This window comes from Perca flavescens, chromosome 1 (assembly GCF_004354835.1).
Source record: "Perca flavescens isolate YP-PL-M2 chromosome 1, PFLA_1.0, whole genome shotgun sequence".
In the NCBI taxonomy this organism is placed as follows: Eukaryota; Metazoa; Chordata; class Actinopteri; order Perciformes; family Percidae; genus Perca; species Perca flavescens.
In genome coordinates this window covers 5,837,496-5,861,694 of record NC_041331.1, presented here as the reverse complement: position 1 = coordinate 5,861,694, position 24,199 = coordinate 5,837,496, and the positions used below count along the sequence as shown (strand labels likewise).

Here is a 24,199-nt window from a genome sequence, read left to right as displayed (position 1 = left end):
ACCTGGCTACACAAACAAGAGAGCTGGGAGCATGTCTGAAAAGCTGACAGAGAGAGCCTTATCAGTGAGAAAGAAGCAGAGCAAAAAGCAAAATAGTTTTAATATAACAAGTAAAAGACTAATAGTTTAAGATCACACAAATAATTTGTTTACACGTTTTTACTTTTGAGATGACACTTTTTTTGCTTCAGTTAGTGATTTTTGTTTGAAGTTTTGTTTGAATAATTTGTCACCGATCTAATTCCATAGCTAAGAGTGAAAGGCGAATAGTTTACGAGCACAAAAATAATTTGTTTGCAAGTTATGCCGACCTTACATCAAAATTCATTCAGGCGATTCCACTGTCGCAGCGGAACGAAATCCTGAGAGTCTTTCTAGAGCCGGAGCGCTCCCATCGTCTCGATCGTTTGGTGTAAGGTGGTCATAAAACTCAATCCAAGTTAGTCTTTTTCCTGTCTTGACGTTCCGACAAAATCAAACGCTTGGTAGTGAAGTTAAATCATGTGAACGTTGTCAACAACCCATGGGTGTGCTAGCCTCGTGAGACCGTCCTGATCTCGCGAGCTCAAGTTTTCCACTCGCAGATCAGTCTGGCATCTTGAGGTAGAGAAAATTTCGAACCGTTAGCCAAATGACCGAGCCAATCAGCGTTGGTTTTGACGTGGTAATAGACAGATGGTTTATCCAATCAGCTAACCAGTATTTTCAGACAGCGGTATAGCCCTAATTCTGTTAGCCGCTCGCTAATGCTTTTTTTCTCTTGGATCCTTCTTTTGGAATATGGTCCGGGAACCTGAAATGGTGCCTTTTATTCCTAAATTCTAGTTACACAAACTGCAAATATCCTTTACCGACACGTTGCTTGCATGCTGAGCTAACGAGCTATGCTTTGCCTGCAGCAGCATGGGCGGGCTTGTGGTTGTATTTTCATACGCTTCGCGGATCTGATTGGTTGATTTGGCCCGTCTATCACCAACATAGGTGATGGACAGATGGTTCATCCAGAAAATCAGCAAACTTTACCTTAAGTTACCAGCTAACGCTAGCGATAGCTATCTAGCTTGGTGAATTTTTCCCAAAAAAATCAAGTTGTAGTCTTGCAATGTGTGACCCTGCAAAATCCCCAGTCTTTACATATTATGACAGCCTTTAAAGTTAGATGTGAGATGATTGTCTTTAGATTTAAAAGATGGTGTCAAAGTCTGTTCAAAGTCTTCTAGTAGATGCTAGGCATTATACAGCCCGGTCTCATGGCAGTTCGTGTAAATGTGACGTTATTGTAATCTATTGATACGTGTTCACGAAGACGTTTTTGTCGGTTTTTACGTGGCGGACAACACGAAAATGTGAAGTAATGTATTTCAATGGGAAGCATATTTTGTGGCCATAGCACAAAAATGGTAGGGAGTAATGTAAAAATCTGAAAATCCGCATAGGGAGGTTGGTCGGGGTGGCGGATGGGTCAAACAAAACAGGACTTTCACCCGAGCGAGTGGGGATCGCGTCCCGCATGTGGTGCTTTGTTTGGCGTTTTGTCCCGCGTGTTACTGTGGCGCGTCTCCCGGCATTTAAGGCGCCCTTTCCCCGTAAGGTTTTTCCTAAACCCAACCTCCACCGTCCCGTTTTTGTGGCGACTCTCCAGCGGGCCGCCTTGCGGGCCGCCTTGCGGGCCGCCTTGCGGGCCGCCTCGCGGGCGCCTCCCAGCTTATGGAGCGTCCTTTTTGGCCGCCTCTCGGCGTCCTTTCCCCGTAAAAAACGAGAAAAACATCTCTGTGAACATAAGAAAAATAACGTCACATTTACACATAAAAAACGAGAAAAACGTCTTCGTGAACACGTATCAATAGATTAAAAATAAGGTTGACATTTACACAAACTGCCGTGAGACTGGGTTGCATTATACGTTTTACTTTTGAGATGACACTTTTTGTTGCTTCAGTTAGTGATTTTTGTTTGACGTTTTGTTTGAATATATTGGCACAGATCTAATTCCATAAAGTCTACACATGCTTGCAGCTCTGTGAGGCTGTATCAGGCACAGCCATAAATGCTAACATCAGCATTGCTAACATGCCAACAACAATGTTTCAGGTATGATTTCGACCATGTTGCCCAACATTTGCTAATTGGCAGTAAACATAATGTCCATCTGAGGCTGATGGTCATGTAGTTGTACTCATATATGGTCATAAACCAAGATCTTGGACAAATTAAAGATTTGACTCGATGATGGTGCTATATGAGAAATCATGGGGTCAGCAAATTATTACGTTTCAGGGGAACATAAATGTCTGTTTCAAATTTCATGGCAATCCATCCCATTGTTGTTGAGACATTTTACTCAATACCACAAATGTCAACCCTGCTGGAGGCACTAGAGGGAAAATTCATCACCAAAGTCAGCAGGTTTCATCATCTGGAGACCATGAATGTCTGAACCATATTCTGACAGTAACTGACATATTTCAGTCTGGACAAAAACTCGGTGGTCTAACAGACAGAATCATATATTGCCATCCATAGAGCTCCATTGCTAGTATGGCTGAAAACAGTTCTACAGCTCAGATCAATAATAAATTGGCAGTATGGAGCAAGGTTATTATAGTTTTGCATTTTCCATTAGTTTTTATTTTTATTTCATTTTGACTTTTTGTTTTCAAATTCAGTTTAGTTTTAATATTTATTTAAAATTTTTGGGGGGCATTTTTAGGCCTTTATTTTTCACAGGACAGATGAAGACATGAAAGGGGAGAGAGAGGGGGAATGACATGCAGCAAAGGGCCGCAGGTCGGAGCCGAACCCACGGCCACTGCGTCGAGGAGTAAACCTCTCCATAAACAAACTGCTCTACCAACTGAGCTAACGCTGCCACGAATGTTGTGTTGAATTTAACATGGCATGTCGGAATTTCTGGGTTCCCAGTCGGAAACTATACATGTCTACGGGAAATGTCATTGTCAGAAAGATATAACGTTATTTGCACTGTGAAAGACATTGCAAAGAAAATATATATATATATATATATAAACTGCCCACAAAATCCTGAGCCACAATCATAATATTAAAACTGTGACTCTGAGGTAATTATGGTTACCCAGTGATGTCCAGTAGTGTATTTTGTGAGTGATGGACTTCAAAATTGCTACTAGCAAAAGCAGAGGATAGTTTCTTCTCCATTGGGGCTACAGTTTGACGTAGGTTTTTGCAAAAAGTAGAGTGATGGACTTCAAAATTGCTACTGGCAAAAGCAGAGGATAGTTTCTTCTCCATTGGGGCTACAGTTTGACGTAAGTTGCGACGTTGTAGCATGTATGGTTAATTTGTTATATATTTTTGTGTGTCGAATTTTAGATGGCTGTTGTAGCGCCACCATCAGGACTTTTAGCACACAAATCACACTGCTTAAGTTTGGCATAGGACTGGACTTGGTGCAAAGTTTGGTGAGTATGCATGGGAACATGGATTTTTCTCAGCCAATAATTACAGTAATTGAGTAAATGTACTTTTTACATTCCACCACTGAGTGTACAGAGCAAAACATGCAATACTGAGACATTTTCCTCACTCATTCTTACATCAACTACAATAGACATGTCACGCGACAAAGCCACATTACCTCTGTTTAGAAATCTGAGTCTAAGTGTAATGAGAAATGGTTGCAGCAGACTGGATTGCATATGCTTATACAGATGATGACATAAACCATTTGACAATCAAGAAGTGAAACTATTAATTGTCAGGTTTAATACATTCTGTATTAGAAACAATTCAATCGTTTCAGCAATTTTTAATGTCGTTAATAATTTATTAATTTTAGTTGTTTTACAACATTTAGTTAATTTGATGTTTGTTAATGTAAACAAATGAGAAGCAAATATATTGAAGTATGTTTTTGAATGAAATCAAATGTAAACCTAGTCTTTATGTTGAAGGATCAGTCAGATTAAAGATGAAAATAACGAAATCTCATAATTTGTTTTAGGCTTTTTTGGCCTTTATTCGAAAAGGCATAGGGCACATGCTCAGCAGGTGAGCTACCAGGGTACCCCTAGTACTCAGATCTTTTACTAAAGTAAAAGTAGCAATACAACAGTGTAGAAATACTAGTAAGCGTCCTGTATTGAAATATTAACTTAAGTAAAAGTACATATGTATTGGCATCAAGTTATACTTAAAGTACCAAAAGTAAAAGTACTCACCTTGCAGAATGGCCTTTCAAATAACATATATTATTTGATTATAAGTATTGATGCATTGATATGTAAGCATCATTAATATTAAAACATAATATCATCATTTATTAGTTTTATTAGTAGCCTATTTTGTTTTCATCTGAATCTGCAAAATAACTAATTACTAACATGATCAAATAAATGTAGTGGAGTAAAAAGTACAAAATTGGCTTCCAAATTGTAATGGAGTAGAAGTATAATGTTCCAAAAATGAAAATAAGTAAGTACAAATCTCCTTAAAATTGTACTTAAACATAGTACTCAAGTAAATGTAATGTTGTCATTAAGGTAGACAATGTTTGTCTTTTTTTAAATTTAGGCTTTATTTCAAATTGTCATTGTTCCTGTTTTTTGCAAGACTGTGTGTAAAGCAAACATAACATATTGCAACTGTGCCCACAATTTGCAACAAAAGGCTTTCAAAACTCTGCACCTCTGATTCTAACCACACAGAAGGTTGTGTAAAGATCAGTTAGAGGCATTAGCCTCCTGGCAATCCAAAAGTAGATTCCATCAATGGCCTATAACTGATCCCTACAGTATCAGTAATTTCTAACCATGAAACAAAAGGTAATTATGGTGTAATTACACGTCTCTGAAGATTTGTGAAAATGTCTCAGCACACTTTTTACTTTTACTTACTTACATGTGGTTGGCAGTTGAAATGTATCTCATGTAATGTATCTTACAAAAGACGCAAAACAGACATGCGCAGCGTAAAAGGAACCTCAGCAGTGCCTAGGAGGTAAACTGGCACCTCTCCAGACACTGCCAGTCAACAACCCATACTTGGTCCATACAGGGACTCGAAACACAACCCTCCGTTTCATAAGCCAAGTCCCAAGAGACTGAGCTTCTGTCAGGGAACCTTAATGTTAGCTTTGCTGAGGTACAATAATGCTAACCATAACTGACACACAGATATACCTTTCTCTGAGACCGGATGACCCTGAAAGCCTAGCTGCTGTTCATCGTGCGTGGCCCTTCAAATAAAGAGCGGACCTGTTCATCTTTAACATTGATAAATAACACATGATTAATGGTGGCATATGCAGCAATCATCTTTGTGACCTCTCAAATGAAAACAAATTGTGTAGAAAGTTCAGGTGTTCAGACAAGTTGGCAAAAAGTAAAATTCATAAATATCCTACTTGGGTATCCATTATTCTCAGGCATTACTGTTTAAGTGCCTTATTTTGTTGTGAATAAAGCAACTTCAAAAATGCATCAGCAGTAAATTGTATTTTGTGTAAATGTAGTGACCTTAGTATCATTTTGCTAATCCACTACTTTAATTCTTAATACATTTAATGTTATGCCACCAATTATTAATTAATTCTAAAGTAACTTCAGGAAACAGGTATTAGTTTAATTAAAAATCCATCTAGAACAGGCATCGAGATTGGTCTCCTGGTTTACGCCTGGCTGCATCATATACCTCAATCATCAGGTATCAATCATCTTCATTTTGACCACAGACACAATGTCAGCGAGCTCTTTGTACTATTAGGCGGCTGCATATATGAAAAAAAAACACCTAACCTTAAAAAAATTCTAACAAAAGGTTTCTCAGCTGTTTTTTGTAGTATTAGGTGTCCTTAATAACATACTAAAAGTTTACCAAAGTTTGACCACTATAAAAGTGTAATTTTCAAGATGGCGTCCAAGATGGGCAGGAAGCCCTCAAAATATCCTAACTCCTTCATTATTGGACCTAGCCAAGTAATCTTGGTGTCTAACCACATGTTTTCTGGGTCTATGAATCCATTGGACTTGTCTAAATTGCACTGACATGATGAAACACTTATGGAATACATTTTGTGAGATTACTGTAAGGTTTTATCTTTTTTGGGGTGAACCAGAGATGTAAACGATTTAGCCTATGTCATGTAACTCCTATTCAGTATGCGTTTTTGGACACATGAAAGAATAGAACAAATGAACAATTTAAGTTAAAAAAAGAAGTCATGGAATCAATTTATAAACCAAAATGTAGTCTAAATTTTTGCCATATTTTGGCAGATATAACTGCTGAACACACTCGTGGAATTCTTTCTACAATGGAAATCAAATATTCTTCAGAAAGTTCTTCCCAACTCTGTTGCAGAAGTTCCCATAAATGTGTGGCACTTGTAGGTTGCTTTGCTTTCACTTTTCTGTCCAGTTCATCCCAAACCAGCTCAATGGGGTTTAAGTCTGGTGACTGTGCTGGCCACTCCATGTTTTTAAGCTTACCATCTTGTTCTTTTTTGCTAAGGTAGTTCTGGCATAGCTTGGACTTATGTTTTGGGTCATTATTTTGCTGTAGGATGAACCTCTGACCAACTAGGCACATACCAGAGGGTACTGCATGGCGCTGCAAAATGCTGTGGTAGCCGTTTTGGTTCAGGGTGCCTTTCACTCTGTACAAATCACCGACCCTGGATCCAGCAAAACAGCCCCAGACCATCACGCTTCCTCCTCCATGTTTGACAGTTTATGTCACACACTGAGGAACCATCCTTTCGCCTACTCGACGGCGTACAAAAATCCTGCGTGATGAACCAAAGATTTCACATTTTGATTCATCAGTCCATAACACCTTCTTCCAGTCTTGAGTAGTCCATTGATGATGTTTCTTGGCCCAGGCAAGCATCTTTTTCTTATTCTGACGTCTTAGCAATGGCTTTCTTGCTGCAACTCGACCTATCAAACCTGCAGCTCCAAGTCTTCTCTTTCCAGTTGAAACTGAGACTTCTTATTACGACCACTATTAAGCTGTGTTTGAAGCTGTTGTCCTGTGAGCCGCCTATCACGCAAGCTGTTGACTCTCAGAAACTTGTCTTCTGATTCTGTTGTGGCTTTGGGTCTGCCAGACCTCTTCCTGTCAGAGTTTGCCCCAGTTTCTAAGTGCCTTTTGATGGTGAAGAATACTGTACTCACTGACACCTTGACTTTCTTTGCAATTTCTCTGTAGGAAAGACCAACATTCTTAAGTGTTATGATGGTCTGTCTCTCTTCCATTGTTAATTTTCTTTTTCCCGCCATTTTTATAGCAACACACTACTTTCTGCCGTACAATACTGTTCATACAATGCTCACGAGGGTACGGTACCACAGTGTGTTCCAACAATACTTTTATCCAAACAGAGGGGGATGTAAGTAATCCAGTGAACACCTGGGGGAATTGGTAGCACCAACTTTCAAAGCTTGATCAACCTCCATTGCTGCAGAACAGCTTTAAGTTGTTAACCCATTTCTTGTTCCCTGAAAAAGGCCTTTTTGTAAAATTCGGAACACATTATTTTTCAGTTTTGAGTAACCTTACTTATTTTTTTAACCTCAAGCAGTTCACTACTTACCTTTGGACCATTTCAAGCTATTAATTGGACTTGAACTGCTAAAATTTCAATAAAAAAACTAAAAAGATTGGGTGTTCTAAAACCTTTGACCGGTAGTGTATATTACACCACAAATGTCTTATTCTCAGACACATGCTCAATGTCATTTTATGGGGGTGTCAAAAGAACATTAGAAAGATTTCTAATACATGACAAAGGCCAACAATGTGAGTGTATTAAGAGAGGATGACATTGTTGGATTAGCTTGAGAAAAAAGTACACTCCAAATGCAATTTTGATCATGAGTCATATTGTTGTAAACCAAGAAATTTGCCCCATTTGCTGTAAAAACTTAAGAGATGGCTCTGATGTGGTAGAGGTTCATCAGAAGGGAGCTGATGGACAGAAACCATCAACACTAGGCAAAACGATATGGGAAATATGCAATTACTTAAGGGAAATTTTATTATTAAATTGTAATTGTATTTGCCCTTATTTTTCGCAGAAATATGCTTGTAACCAATTGCTTATATATATATATATATATATATATATAATTGTGCTTGTAATCAGTTATTTATCATACAAATATGCTAATTAGATTATTAAATGGCCAAAACATGTATAAGGTACCAGTATTAATGGTGGAGCAGGAATACAAAGGAGTAATGGTCTTTTTAAGGACCTGGTGGCCGCCATTTTGAAAATGGGGCCTTTCTTGAAGTCAAACTTTGGTAAACCTTTAGTATGTTTTTAAGTACATCTGATACTACTGTAAACCACTGAAAAATCTTTTGTTAGAATTTTTTTGGGGTCAAGCCATATTTGCAGCTGACTATATGGATTCTTCAGGACAAGTAATAAGTTTAAGAATGGGAACATATATATATATATATATATATATATATATATATAATTTTTTTTTTTTTTTTTTTGGGGGCATTTTAACCCTTTATTGACAGTCTTGACATGGACTTGACCCTTTTTGGACTTGGTCTTGACTCGGTCTGGACTAGTCTTGGTCTTGGACTTGTCTTGGACTCAACAAAGGTGGACTTGACTACAGCCCTGCGCTTAAGTAGTGAAAGTTTAGTGTTCTCCCCAGGACATGAACTCTGTTCCCTTGCTTGGAAGTCCTGTGTTTTACAAGTCAACCAGAGTGGTCTTATACAGCATCTGTTACTGTGGTTCATACAGCAATAAATACAAATACATACATACATACAAATGGCAATGCTTTACTTTTTGAAGCTATATGTACAAATGGTTCATGAGAAGATCCTGAAAATACATAGTATATGTCTGGCGAAATTTTTGAGAAACTGAATGGGTTTTAGTTTTTCAACTTTAGGTCTGGGATTTAAAACCTTTCCTAAAAAATAAATAAAAACATTCCTTTCTGCCGTTTATACCTTGTGACTACTAATTTAGGATTTGTTTTTCATGTTGTAGTCTAAAAAGAGATAGACGTTTTTGTCAGTAAATTGATCAATTTGACCTTTTTTTGTATCATTGACTGCTAAAATGTTATCTGCTCCTGCCTGGGGACAGACAGCCGGAAACAAAGCCCACATCTTACAGAAACTACTGTCCCTTTTAGCAATACCTGCCACTTTCAGTTGATCAGAATTTGTCAACATGTCTTTGGTGAGCTGTATGCCATATTAGGAAGAAAGTTAGTTGGCTTTCACACCCATATAAGTTGGAACACTCCCCAGTTCTTTCTCAGTCTGCTGCTGCTGCTGTCCTTTAACCATGATGCTCCAGGCGGCTGTGCTCAGTGTCCTCTTCTTCTCTGTCCACAGTTTTACTATACAGGTAAACCTAATCCAAGACTTTGCATGCATATGCACAAACAGACACTTACTTTATCAATAATGAGATAAATACAACAATTTTAGGACACAATTTGAAATGAAATGTAATACATTCTGAAATTCAATAATATACAAGGATCTGCAGTATAGTCTGACTGCTCAATATACAGTATCAGGGAACTTTTTGTATATAATTGTGTGGTAATTTATATGGAAACTGTTTATAAACAAAGATAATTTGGTAAATTGCGTTGAAGCCCTGTAAGGCAAGGTGAAAAAGATAATGTTGGTCAAACCAAGATCGACTTTAAAATTATCTCTCGTACATACGAGATATACAAAGAGGATTAGGTCCTCATGTGAAAAATGTATTTGAGTTCCGAGTTTAAACTCGTAATTCTGAGTGATAGTCAGAATTCTAAGTTTTAAGTCAGAATTATGACTTTAAATTCAGTACTCTTCCGTAGCAATAACATCTTTTAATCAGGAGATATGCCTTTCAGGGCTTCCTTAAAAAACATTCTTTTTATGCTTTGTAGGTTGAGGATTGCATTGCATTCTAATACAGTGCGTGATTGCAATAAATTAGCTTTCTCTGCCTCAAAAGATGTACATTGCAATTTTGAAGAAAAAAATTCTAGTTTTCAAAGTTCAGATCAAGTCAAGTCAACTTTATTGTCAATTCTACAATATGTGCCAGACATACATAGCAGTTGAAAATACGTTTCTCTCCGACCCATGGTGCAATAAGGACACGTACGACAAGTATAATATAAAAAAAGATAAGAAATATATACAAATAAGATAAAGAAAGATAAGTTATATATACAATTAAAAAGATAAGTAATATGTACAATACAGCAATACATTCAAATTCGAAACCTAAATCAACTCTGCCTTCAATCCTCACTTCCCAAGGTACGAACATTGAATGTGTTTCTAAGTACAGATAACTTGGTATTTTAATTGATGAATCTCTTTCTTTTACCTATCATATTCAGCAGCTATCAAAAAGATTACAACTTAAACTAGGGTTTTATTTCAGAATCACATCCTGCCTTTCGTTTGAATCTAGAAAGAGGCTGGTCATTGCCACTTTTATGTCTGTACTTGACTATGGTGATATGGTTGTATACATGCCTGCTTCATCTCAAAGTTTACATGCACTGGACACTGTATACCATGGATCTCTGAGGTTCATCACTGGTATTAAAGCCCTCACTCACCATTGTGAACTGTATGAACGAGTTGGATGGCCTTCTCTATCAACACGGAGACTTCAACACTGGCATATCTTCATATACAAGGCTATTTTAGGTCTCCTTCCATCCTACCTTCTGACCTATATCACTGTAAATTGTACCGGGACTTACAATCTTCATTCCCAGGATCTTTTCCTTCTGTCTGTTCCAAAGGTTAGAACTGAGCCGGGGAAAAAGGCCTTTAAGTTTGCTGCTCCCTCTGCATGGAACAAGTTACAGAAATCCATGAAACTTACTGAGCTGTTTTCATTGGTCGCTTTTAAGAGGATGTTGATTGACTTGGAGGCAGTCACATCTGGCTGTAGATGCTTTGCCTGATGTGTTTAGGATTGTGGTTGACTTTGAAGGACTTGTTTCAGTTGTTTCAGTTGTTTTATATTTCTAGTGTTTTTGTGTATTTTGTGTTTGTATGTACTGTATGTGTGGTTGTACTGCTGCCTATCTTGGCCAGGACACTCTTGAAAAACAGATTTTTAATCTCAATTAGTCTCTTCCAGGTTAAATAAAAGTAAAATAAAAAAAAATAAAAAAAAGTAGTGCAAATGTAAGACAAAATCAAATGGTACAGAAAACCTAAAGGAACACGCCGACTTATTGGGAATTTAGCTTATTCACCGTAACCCCCAGAGTAACACAAGTCCATACATACCCTTCTCATCTCCGTGCGTGCTGTAACGCTGCCTGACGGTTCCAGCATTAGCTTAGCCCAGCACAGATCATGCAGGTAACTGGTTCCAACTAGCCTACTGCTCCGAATTGTGACAAAAATGACAAAATAACGCCAACATGTTCCTATTTACGTGTTGTGATTTGTATAGTCACAGCGTGTACAAAAAACAACGTAACATGAGACACAGCCGTCTTCTAACAGTAAACAAACCAGGAACTTTATTCTCTGACAGGCTTGCTGCGAGCATATCACTCCGCCCAAGTACTATATTCTTCCGCCTGAGAATATAGTTCACGGTTTGTTTACAGTTAGAAGACGGCTGTATCTCATGTTACGTTATTTTTTGTACACGCTGGGACTCACATCACAACATGTAAATAGGAACATGTTGGCGTTATTTTGTCACTTATTCGGAGCAGTAGGATTACTGGAAACATTACCTGCATGTTCTGTGCTGGCCTGATGCTGCTGGAGCCGTCAGACAGCATAACAGCACGCACGGAGATGAGAAGGGTATGTATCGACTTGTCTAACTCTGGGGGTTACGGTGAATAAGCTAAATTCCCAATAAGTCGGCGTGTTACTTTAAGATAAAGATTGTGAAATGTGCAATAGAAAGAGTTATTGAGGGTAAATGGAAGGGGGAGGGAGAGAGGGGAGGGTGTTGACCTTCCTGACTGCCTGGGGGAATGAAGTTTGCCAGTCTGGTGGAACAGGCTTTGATGCTCTGGTACCTTCTCCCAGTTGGCAGGAGGCTGAAGAGGTTGTTTGAGGGGTGGCTGAGGTCACCCACAATGCTGGTTGCTTTGCGGGTGAGGCGGGTTTGGTAAATGTCCAGGAGTGAGGGGAGTGGGACACCAATGATCCGCCCAGCAGCCTTCACTATGCATTGCAGGGTCTTATGATTGGAGGCAGCGCAGGATGCTGGACAGGATGCTCTCAATGGTGCCCCTGTAGAAGGAACACATGATGGGTGGGGGGGGGTCTCGCTCTATTCAGTTTGCGGAGGAAGTAGAGGCGCCGCTGATGATTTTTATTTCTGCCTACATGCTATGGTTTTAAGACCAACCACAGTAGTCTTGAATTAAAAGTCAAATCACTGACTGAACTAAACACTTTCTGAACTTAGAAGCAAATTTTCACATCTTAAATTCAGTGGCTCTATAACGATTCAACTGTATTCAACCAACGATTACTTTGTGTCTTATTATAGGCTTCCTTTGAAAAGCGTGACGAGAACTCTGGTAAGACTTGGTTACTTTTAAGACAGTAAAAATCTGTAAAAATATAAAGTTGTAAATTTTGTAACTGGTACACTGATGAACAGATTTCTACACCACAGGCAACACCATTGAAGATGACGATTTCAGTGTGTCCACGCTGTTGGAGAAGGCCAATGTTAATCTTGGTATGTTCATCTCCACTGTAACTGCTTTATTCATTCCCTTTGGTGACATTATCACTCAAGCAGCAAATGTACAGTAATATTTATCTAACCTTACATGTAGAAATAATAAATAATGCTGTTGTTACAGTACATGCCTGAAAGTATACAGCAGAGATACTGCATTTTGGAAGAAGAGCATATATCTGACCCAGATTTGACCCGCTTTTAACACAACAGTTAAATAAAAAAATTAGATAAAAATAGATGAAAACATTAATCGATCTTGTCATGTGATTTTGCAGGAAAGAACGTTGATGACCCTCTGGTGTTATTTGGAGACATAGCAGTGCCAACAGGTCTACAGAACGCTGATCCCTGCACAGCACGAGGCTGCCTGTGGCCTAAAGCCACCGACGGCAACGTCTACGTACCCTACCGCATCTCCGACCAGTACTGTGAGTACTGAAGGCTTGGCTTTTACTTTGCTTCTGTATTCAGCAATAATATAATAATAGCCTAGTAGAAGCAGAATAGAAGTAGCAGCAGTTAAGGTAATAGTAGTAGCAATTGCAGTTTTAAATCTAGTGATGGTAGTAGCAGTGTAGTAGTAGATAAAAAAACTAAATATTCTCTGATTACAGCTTGTTAACTGAATATTTTCTAGTTTCTTCTGTCCTAAACTAGTAAACTAAATATATTTTAAATATGCACACAATATATATTTGAGGACGTCATCTTGGACTTTGGGAAGCACTGATCCATATTTTTCACCATTTTCTGAGATTTTATTGACCAATCGATTAATCAAGAAAACAATCAAAAGATTAATCAACAATGAAAATAATTGTCAGTTGAAGCCCTATGTAGTAGATTTGTACAGTAGTAGCAAGAGCAACAGCACTAGTATTGCAATAGGAGCAGCAGTAGTAGTTGTAGTGGTAGTTTTGGTACTAGAATAGTAGTAGGAGTAGTAGTAAAAGTAGCAGTATAGTAGTCTATTTGTATAGTAAAAGTGCTAAACGTCCCCTTTTAATATAAAGGCAGAGTGAAGATGACAGCAATAAAACCCACTAAACGATAATGTTTCTTTTTTTACTGTCAAGCCACAAGAGAGAGAGAAACCATTGTCCAAGGCCTGCGTTCATTTGCTCAGTCCACTTGCATCCGCTTCACCCCCTTGGCTAATGGACAGAGGGACTTTGTGGACATCCAGTCTCTCGGAGGGTATGGACCACACAATGCACATAACACACATATGCCTGCACAAATACAATCTTAGTTAGTCAAATGTTTGGTTTACTTCTATCTTTCAGGTGTTTCTCATATATTGGGCGTCGTGGTAATGGCCAGGTAGTGTCTTTGATGCGCCAGGGCTGTGTTTTCCTGGAGATCATCCAACACGAGCTGCTCCACGCCCTGGGCTTCCACCATGAACAGAACCGGTCAGACAGGGACCAGCATGTTCGCATCCTGCTGCAGAACGTCATTCCTGGTGGGTCGAGTAACAGACTTTCTTTATGTAAAATATAGATGGAGCTTTAGTAATGCTTTAAGCAAAAGATACAACAACCAGCTATGGTCTTACAATTGATACAACTGGCCTTTTTTACTCTAAACTTTTAAGTGAAAAATCCAACATCATCCGCTTATCCGGAATCGGGTTGCGGGGACAGCAGCTAGTCCTGGGTCTTCCGAGATGTCTTCTCCCAGCTACACATGCCAGGGGGCATCCTTACCAGATGCCCAAAACCAACTTAACTGGCTCCATTCCACACAAACGAGCAGCGGCTCTACTCCGAGTTCCTAACAGATGAGCTTCTCATCCTATCTCTAAGGGAGACGCCAGCAACCTTCTGGGAAACCCCATTTCTGCCACTTGTACCTGGGATCTGGTTCTTTCGGTCATGACCAAGCCTTCATGACCATACAATGTTTCCCACAGGTTGAGAATTTACTTGTGGTGGTAGGTGGTGCAGGATGTGACGGTGCGTGATGGCTGGGTTTAAACAAAGGTTTATTGACTATTTATAAAAAAAAAAAAAAAAAACTAAATAAGATTAACAATTAAGATTTAATTATTTACATATCAAACAAACTAGAAGACTAGAAGATAATTCAGATCGATTTAGATCAAGTGAAACCTTTGATGTGCTTTGTCAATCAAATCTGGTTGGTTTGTTAAATAAATGTTATGGTCCGGCAGATAAAATACCTGATTACCTGGTGTTTAAACGTTATATAGGCCTATATTAACAACTTCATGAGGGGGAGGGGCTGGATTGTGGAAAAGATTTAATTCGGATTTTATCTACCTGGGCGGGTTTTAATGTACCTGGGCGGGACACCCAACTAGTACCTATGTATGGGAAACACTGCCATAGGTGAGGGTATGAACAAAAATTTACCGGTAGATCTAGAACTTTGCCTTTTGGCTCAGCTCTCTATTCATCGCAACGGTGCGGTAATGCAAATGCAATGCCGACCCTGCTGCTCCGATTCACCAGCCAATCCCCCGCTCCATTGTCCCCTCACACGCGAACAGGACCCAGAGGTACTTGAACGCCTTCACTTGGGTAAAGACTCATTTCCAACCCAGAGTAGGCACTCCATCGGTTTCCTGCTAAGAACCATGACCTCAGATGTAGAGTTGCCAATCCTCATCTCAGCTGCTTCACACTCGGCTGTGAGTGCTGAAGGTCACAGGCCGATGTCCGTGAATATCACAAACAGGATTGGTGTCAAAGTGCAGTCCTGGCGGAGGCCAACACAGCCATCGCTTTGGATGTGCAGGGATTGGATAGCCCTTAGAAGGTACCCCATACTCCTGCAGTACCTTTCCGCAGTATCTCCTGGAGGACCTGGTCATATACCTTCTCTAGATCTACAAAACACATGTAAACCTAATGGGAATATTCCCAGGCCCTCTCCAGGATCCTTGCGAGAGTGAAGAGCTGGTCCGTTGATCAACGACCAAGACAAAATCTGCATTGTTTCTCTTCAATCTGAGGTTTGACTTTCGGCTGAACCCTCCTTCCAGCACTTTGGATTAGCCTTTACCGGGAAGGCTGAGAAGTTTCATACCCATGTAATTGGCAAACACTCTGATCTCCCTTTTTGAACAGGGGAACCACCACCTTGATCTGCCACTCCTTATAGCCGGGACACACTTAGCCGATTATCGGCCGTTAGACAGTCTGGTGACGTGAATCTGTTCGGTGTGTCCCGTGCCGTCGTCAGTCTGGGGGACTGTTGGCGTTCATTTTGGGCGACCTGACATGTTCGGTCGGCGGCAGGGCAGTCAGGACTCACCCGGAAATGGGGAGCGGAATGAGGTGACTAGAGTCTCTCAAAATCTGACGAAAATCTTTCAAACTGACCTTGAGCTGTTGTTGAGCTGAAATGAAGACAGATTCAGCAACTGCATGGCCTATTTCTCACTTAAAATGTTTTCAGAAACATGTTTCAGTGAACTATTTCAGTACAATATGAGATCGTATTCTGAACGGCCGCCATGACAGTCTGGCTTTGAATTTCCGGAGAAAACAAGCCCATGTGACGCGTTCGTCCAATCAGCTGCCGGTTTTCATTTCCTGGGCAACAATACAGATTAGCGCCTCCTGCTGTTATAGAGATGTATTACGTCTCGTCTCGTCTTGTTGGTGTGTTCTGTGGCACTATTTGGACCAACACAGGGGGAATGATCATTCCGACTGGCTTTTCTGTCAACGGTCGGCCGTCGGCTATATGTGTAAGCAGCTTTAGGCACTGTCCCAGACTTACACACAATCTTGAAAAGGAGTGTCTAAGTGAAAAATGTTAAGTGTCATATCATTGTTGCAGTTATTCAGTAGCAAGGAATGCAAATGATGTAGTTATCAAGACCTCTAGAATGAGCAGTCATGTGTACAGAAAATGTGACATGTAGTTTACTGCAGATATACCTATTAAGTTAACCCCTTTACTTATTGCACTTTTCAGCCATTTTGACAGGCCAGCTGTTATAAAAACATTTGATTAAGCTGTGTGGTCGCCTGCAGGATTGGAGTCCCAATTCACCAAGGTCCAAACAAGGAACCTTGGCACTCCCTATGACTACGGCTCTGTCATGCAATATGGAAGGTATAATTCACTCACTGATCTTAATTATAATATACTACAATAATGTATTAATGCTATGCTACCTATGAAATAATGTAAAACATATAACATAACTATGCATTTTTAATGGAGGATTTCCCATTTTTCAAGTATTTCTTGAAACAATACTCACATATATACTATATGTACGTTGAACAAGTTACTGGACACTTTAGACACTCTTCATACCGGCCATGAAGAGATCCTCTCCTAATGCATTTCCACTGAAAGTGACAAAATCCACATCCTTTTTCTGTGTAAATCTTAATCTCAGTTTTTAAATAAAGTTAACATTGTGAAACGGTCACAGTTTGGTTAGGTTTAGGCAAAGAACTACTTGGTTATGTTAGGGCACCAACACTAAGTATTTAAATTTAGAAACGTTTTAGTTAAATAATAATAATAATAAAGTTAAAATCAGGGTTGGGGGATTAGGATTAGGGGGTTAGTGTGATCCCTAACTGTTCACTTTCAGTTACGCACATGACACAGAACTTGACAAATCTTAAAAAAAAACTCAACATTTACTTTTATTTTCAAACAGGACATGGACCCCAGTCTCCTGGCTGAAAGTACTGTGTTTGTTTGACCCACCACCCCAATTTACCCTCTTACATGGAAATGTGGCACTCTTAAGGCCTTTTTATAGTTGTGCGTCGAATTGACGGCGCAGAGGGGTCTGCGTCTACGCCGGACCCTACGCCGTAGCATGACGTGCACCTCTCAAAAAATGTAACTACACGTCGCATGGACGCACGTAGCTCGGCCGTGGCTTGGTAGCGTTGCATTTTCCCCCGACTCATTTCCTGGTTCTCCTTCTCCATAAACAACATGAAATGAAGGAGAGGGTTAACTTTTCCTTCTACAGATTTCCCACCGTGGTCAGAAAGCTCAAGGGAGACACTTTGTTTCTCTCACTATGACTCTAGAGTCGCTACTTGCTCCGAAGATAATCGCCGGCATTCTCTCACTTCTCCCTCTACCACACACCCCCCACACACACTCACACATGCGGCTCACAAGTATAAACATCAGGCCATTTTTTAAGGCTACGGCGAGAGCTCTGCGTGGAGCCTCCTCACAACTGTAAAACGGCCTTTATACTTTGTCACCTCACTTCCGACTTTGCTGCCATTATAACTACTACGGCCACTGGAGGGCGATAACACTATAAATGTAAATATGGGTCGTAATTGCTGCTTGGGCGTTTTTCTGCGGGAGGTCAGTCTCAAGGAAACACGGTCCATGAAAACATTAAGGGGGGATTTTCTACTAAAAGGACTATAACTTTGGAATATACTCCATTGATTTCTCTATAACTCAGACTGTTGAAGAATGCATTTTTACAAAGAACAAGCACTGTGGATTTTGTCCCTAAATCACTTACAATATCTTCATGCCCAGTATGGATCCATACATCAGCTTTCCGTTGTCATTCAACAATACAGTTTAAACCTCTCATCACTACTGTGTACCACAGGTTTGCCTTCTCTAGAAATAGGCAGCCAACCATCGTTCCTATCCCCGACAACAATGTATCCCTTGGCAGAGCCACCCAGATGAGTCCTAATGACATCCTTCGGGTGAACCGCCTGTATGGCTGCAGTACGTACCTTTTTACCTATACAGCCTACCATCTCCCTAACTAAATAACTTCCTGCTTGTTTCTGTATCCATCGTGTATTTTCTCCGAGTTACTTACATTCTCAGTTGTCTTTCTACCTGACTACCCCCTACCAACAGTACTCTCTCATGCTGTCTTTCTACTGTAAAAATTGACAGACTAGGTCAGACTGAACAGATACCTTGGAAGACCATACTTATGTTCATGTGCATTGTAGCAGTACCATAAAGAAATCAAGCAGGTTTTACAGATTTAGCTCTCTTTCTGATTTCAGATTCGACTGCTTCCAGACGTCACCTGAAACCTGGCCAAAGAAAGCATTTCCTCTAAAAATGAAAGTAAGTTGTGTGTTTCGATGTTTTTTCGAACTTGCTATGTACGCGCTATCCTTAATGTGATCTAACTTAAGTATAATAATAATAACATTTAATTGAACCTAGCTGTTAATTCTGTCTTCAGATGGAAGTTTTCCTCTCTTTTTGTGTTTTGTAGCTTTTCTTTATGATTCATTCCATTTATCATGCATTTTGTTGTTTATCTGGGATAGGACAGATACAGAGAGGAAGCATGAATGTACCTTTATGTGCATGCATGTTTCCTGTTATTCAGACATTAACCTATGATATACAGTTTATGTTTATTTGTAAATTTGGGCATTATTAAATTACATCCTTCAGTTAGTAAGAGTAAGTAGTAAGTAGTAAGAATAAGTAGTAAGAGTTTTTATTTTACTCCACAAAATCATACATTCCACAAACACAAAAACAAACAACAGAACAAATACATGACAGATCAGGTCGAACCAGAAGTTAAGAACCAAACACAAGATCACAAGATGAAATAAAAATAGAAAAAATAGAGGTGAAAGAAAATAAATAAATAAATAATAGTTGCATAGTTAGTAAGAGTTTATTTGCAAAACCCTGCGGTGGAAGGCATACACATGAATAAAAACAATTTTAGAAAAAGAAAAAAGAAACCTGGGAAGTGAGAGAGCGGCCTGACATTGAAACAGGGGTGTTAGGGTTATGTGATGGTCAGGGGCCTAGCACAAAATTCTGGGCCCTGTAGAAAATTCTGGGCCCCTCGCCGCATCCACAGCTATTCATTCTAGCATCTTTTTGGGCCCTCCTCACATGAGGGCCCTTGGTCCCCACCACCCCAGTTCGACGCCCCTGGTGATGGTCGTCAACAGACCTGTAACTTAGGGACTTCAATTGTCCTAGGGTATGTGCATGCCCATGTGTGTGTGTGTGTGTGTGTGTATGTATATTAATTTGATATTTTTTAACAAATTCCCTCTTTTTTTCCAACAGGAAATCCAGAGCAAATGAGGCAAACAGATGCAATGTTTTACAAGCAAAACCAGAAATGCATCTTGTGCTTAATGAATGTGCTTTTATTCAGAATTTGATCAAATTAGCTTGCATGCTGTCCTAATGAGAAATGAAGTGTCCAATGACATCATCACAAATGCAAATATCCGCTTTGAGCTTGATTACTAAAAATAAATAAAACATGCTTATTTGCATCATAACCTTAGCCTGTGTCCTGTATTGTGACCTGAGGAGATAGAAGTGTTGTACCAGCCCCAGCAGTCACCATAAGAAAATATTTAAGCCAGAAACAAGGTCAACATTCATGTAGAAGCAGAACTCAGTGAAAAGCCACGCAGGTGATCAGCAATATTCACAGTTTCTGTCATTCTCACATCGATGGCCTTCATGAACAGAGCCCAGTGACAAACACACAGGTGATCAAACGCAGCACATACTGTACTGTAGTTGATAAGGCTTTTTTCTTTACCCGGAACACCAGACGTACAGTCTCACACACGCTTGTGCCAATAAGTCACTTTTTAATTCTGAAAATTAATATTGTACCATCCCATAAAATATTGGATTTGTGAAAAAATGACTTCATTCTACATTATTGCAATTTGTAATCATTTAGTAACAGTCTTAGATTGTAAAGTGTTCCTTTAATTTTGTCCATGTCTTTTTTGATAAAGTCTCAGAGGGTGCATTTCATTTCATTACACTGCACGAGTGTTCCTTTTATTTTGTCCACGTCTTTTTGGACAAAACGTCAGAGGCTACATTTCATTACACTGCACAAGTTTTATTTTTTATTTTTGTCCATGTCTTTTTGGAGAAAAACAGGTGTTCCTGTTATTTTGTCCACCTTTGCATGTGTAAGGTGTCATGCTGCGGCATCACCTTTGTATTCACAGCACATAAATATGGTTTCATTTATAATTTACAAAAACAGCTGAGGTCAACGAATAACAGTGGCTTTTGTTTCTTTCTTTCCGTGTGTTTGTACACGATGGTGATTGGTTTTATATATATATATTTAAAAAAGGAGCACCTTGTTTAATTGTATTTGTCTGTTCTGTATGTTCTAAAATATAAAATAAAAAGTTGATCTAAAAAAAAAAAGGAGCACAAAACGGCATAAACAACCATTGGATGGGAAAGGGGTATTTTACAATAACTTTGAATGCACCACGAGGCTTGCGAGGCGAGGCTGAGTCTGTGTTTTTCAGACAACGGCAGCTACAGTCTGGTGTTAGAAGCCTCTCCAGTGAAATACAGTCACACTTTACATCGTTTAGCTGTCCGAATTTTAACCGTATTTACTCCAGCTGCTAGCTAATGGTAGGCTAACGTTACCTGCTGCTAAGTGTAGTGTTAACTAGCGTCCAGTACGGCGATATTACAGTTCCCTCTAACGTCCGTTTTCGGAGCATCAGAGAGAAGCGCAGGCATTTCAGTGGCGCCTAAATAAGTTTTGGTCCAGTAGATTAAGGCACTGGTGCCGTATTAGCACCGGGTCTCCAAATAAAAACTCTTCGCATCTACGATTCACGTGGATGACATTTTCCCATTCAAAACTGCGATTTTCGCCAAAAAAGCGACTAGTTTGCAGGTATGTACTACTCTTTGGCGGCTCGCAAGCCCAAACAAGTGTGTGCAGCACGCCTGTTGTTTTGTTGCCGGTCTAGCTAGATCCGGTGTGGTGTTGTAGTTTTTTGTAACGTTACTAGTTGTTGCAACAGCATGTGAAAAAACTACAAAGTTTATATATATATTATATATATATATATATATATATATATATATATATATATATATATATATATATATATATATGGCATATGGCATACGTTGAAGTACAGAATAGAATTTCTTAAACTTTCTTAATAACTCACACCAACAACAGAGTAACTTTGTGTTTAACAGTAGTGTATTATTCGTTCTTTTTCCTGTCTTTCTTCTCAGTTAGAAAATAACATTGCATATGTATTTTAATTTACAGCACTATGCTTTCCATTTTGCTCACAGAAATCATCTAACTCGTACTTTGGGCATGAAACAAATTCCACCCACAACCAGTAGGCTACTACTTTCAATTTGAGATTATGCAAAATAATCTTTTACCAGAAGTCTAGCATGGCTAAACTAAATGATTCAGTATGGTAATCAAAATAAGATAGGCCAATTAAGTTTAAACCCAATGTACTCAAACCACAACTTAAATATCAAAAACCCGACAAAGAAAATAAAAGATATAAAAACAAATTAACAAAAACTGAGATCTCAGAATGAAACAGGTTTTCGTAGAGATAACCAGGGGAATACTAAATCAGTCTTTATTTGTTCAACCCTGTTTCATTAGTTTGAGTGCACTCAAGTTCCTACCACCACCCTTAGCAGGTACAACTGTCCATCCTGGCTCCTCAGAGAATGGATTAGATGACGGGAAAATCTTGTAGTGGAGATGATGATGGCGAAGATCCAGTGAGCGGTAAGAATTTGGTGATGATAAAGATGAAACCCAGGAGGCAGTATGACGACGGTGACTTGAGCAGCACAGTTCTGTCTCTAGTAGAGTCTCACCAAAAAAACACATATTCACAAATAATCACATAGTTGTCCATAGTAACAGTTCACTTGTGTTTCTCCTCGGGAAACAAAATACTCTTACATACCACACATTTTAACCACATTTCACTTAACAATGTTCGCTTAAACTCAATCTTATTTGTCCATCTTAATTAACTAGCATACAGAAAACATAGCAGTCACAACAAATGGACAGAAAATACACGTGTCTGTAGCTGAATTAACCAACAGTTAACATTTTCCTAAATATACAATGCCAACAATTTTAATATTAACCGTACCCTTTGTAGCTTCATCAGGTTAGTAGCTAATTCCGACTGGTTTTAAAACACAAATCAAACAACAATTCTCAAGATTAACAAACATCGATAGTGCTAATTTGCTGTTAATTAGCTCACTGGAATATTCAATTCACAAGCCGTTTGGATGGCGTCAGCAGCTCCACGGCATTGCATAACTTCTCTTTCACACTTTCAAGAATCTCTCCTTGTTTATCGTTGCTAGTTTTCTACTTTAATTAAAGTAATTGGACCATTTCAACTACACAAGAGCTACCTGCTGGCGCTACTATTGTGTTCACATTCTCTCTCTTGTCTCTCTTTTTCAAGCTTGTTCTAAAAAAACAAACACTCTTACTACCCTCCACCCGCGGCGCTACCATTGGGCATTTTAGGTCCGGGCCCACCCATTTTGACCCAGGCCTATAGTGAGTAGTGAGTGATTTTCATTCTAGCAGTTCATCCAATAAGCAGCCTAAGGAGTGAAAGCTTCTCAGCCAATAAGCAGCTTCTACCCCACGTGTTTACTCTTAAGCCTGCCCACAGGCTGCATCGTCATCAGCAAGTGATCCAATGAAATTAATGACGTTTGCGCGCAAGCTTTTCAAGCAAGCTCAATGAGACAGACACAGACTGTAGCTACTAGCTAGCTAATATGAAATGCAAAGCAAAGCAAACAGCTTGTTTTCATTTAAATTCAGCAAGAAACGCTCCGAGGAGCAGGAGGAGGAAACTCCTGCCATTTTAAGTAACGCGGTTACAAGTGACGAGTTACCATCCGTTCGGCCGCCCTCTCCCCAACAAGTCCTCCCGTAGCCACCCCCTCACACCAGCAAGGCAAGTAGGCTAACATTAACGTTAGTGTCTGGCTGTCTGTATGCAGGGGGAACCTGTTTTTTTTTGGCTTATTTTAACTGGCCATCCAGGTTTCTGGAGGCCCAACTACAATCAAAATCCTGGCACCGCTACTGCTATCCTCTCTCAATTACACCACTAGGGGGAGCCAATGGACCACAATAACTGAGGAAGTAATTATTCTAAAACTATCACAACTGTCTGATGAGATGTGGCAAGTTTGATAATAATAAAAGTTTAATAAAATAATACTATCATCACTGTAAGATGACATTACTCTTAAAATGAATGCTCAGACTACCTGGCTACACAAACAAGAGAGCTGGGAGCATGTCTGAAAAGCTGACAGAGAGAGCCTTATCAGTGAGAAAGAAGCAGAGCAAAAAGCAAAATAGTTTTAATATAACAAGTAAAAGACTAATAGTTTAAGATCACACAAATAATTTGTTTACACGTTTTTACTTTTGAGATGACACTTTTTTTGCTTCAGTTGATCAGTGCTTCAGTGATTTTTGTTTGAAGTTTTGTTTGAATAATTTGTCACCGATCTAATTCCATAGCTAAGAGTAAAAGGCGAATAGTTTACGAGCACAAAAATAATTTGTTTGCAAGTTATGCCGACCTTACATCAAAATTCATTCAGGCGATTCCACTGTCGCAGCGGAACGAAATCCTGAGAGTCTTTCTAGAGCCGGAGCGCTCCCATCGT

General features: G+C 39.4%; 1 protein-coding gene across 2 annotated transcripts; it reads left to right on the top strand.

Annotated features, from left to right (window-relative positions):
• The first annotated feature begins 9,305 nt into the window (after positions 1 to 9,305).
• On the top strand, positions 9,306 to 20,695 carry LOC114567835 (low choriolytic enzyme). 2 transcript variants are annotated; one of them, XM_028597104.1, is made up of 10 exons: positions 9,306 to 9,370; positions 12,515 to 12,545; positions 12,644 to 12,709; positions 12,991 to 13,143; positions 13,792 to 13,912; positions 14,002 to 14,180; positions 16,726 to 16,807; positions 18,306 to 18,430; positions 18,724 to 18,787; positions 19,766 to 20,695. In XM_028597104.1, the coding sequence occupies exons 1-9, from the start codon at positions 9,308 to 9,310 to the stop codon at positions 18,777 to 18,779; spliced, it is 876 nt and encodes a 291-aa protein (XP_028452905.1). In that variant the 5' UTR covers positions 9,306 to 9,307; the 3' UTR covers positions 18,780 to 18,787; positions 19,766 to 20,695. The 2 variants fall into 2 exon arrangements, with proteins under 2 accessions (XP_028452905.1, XP_028452820.1); XM_028597019.1 differs by having other exon boundaries at positions 12,629 to 12,709.
• The last annotated feature ends 3,504 nt before the right edge of the window (positions 20,696 to 24,199 follow it).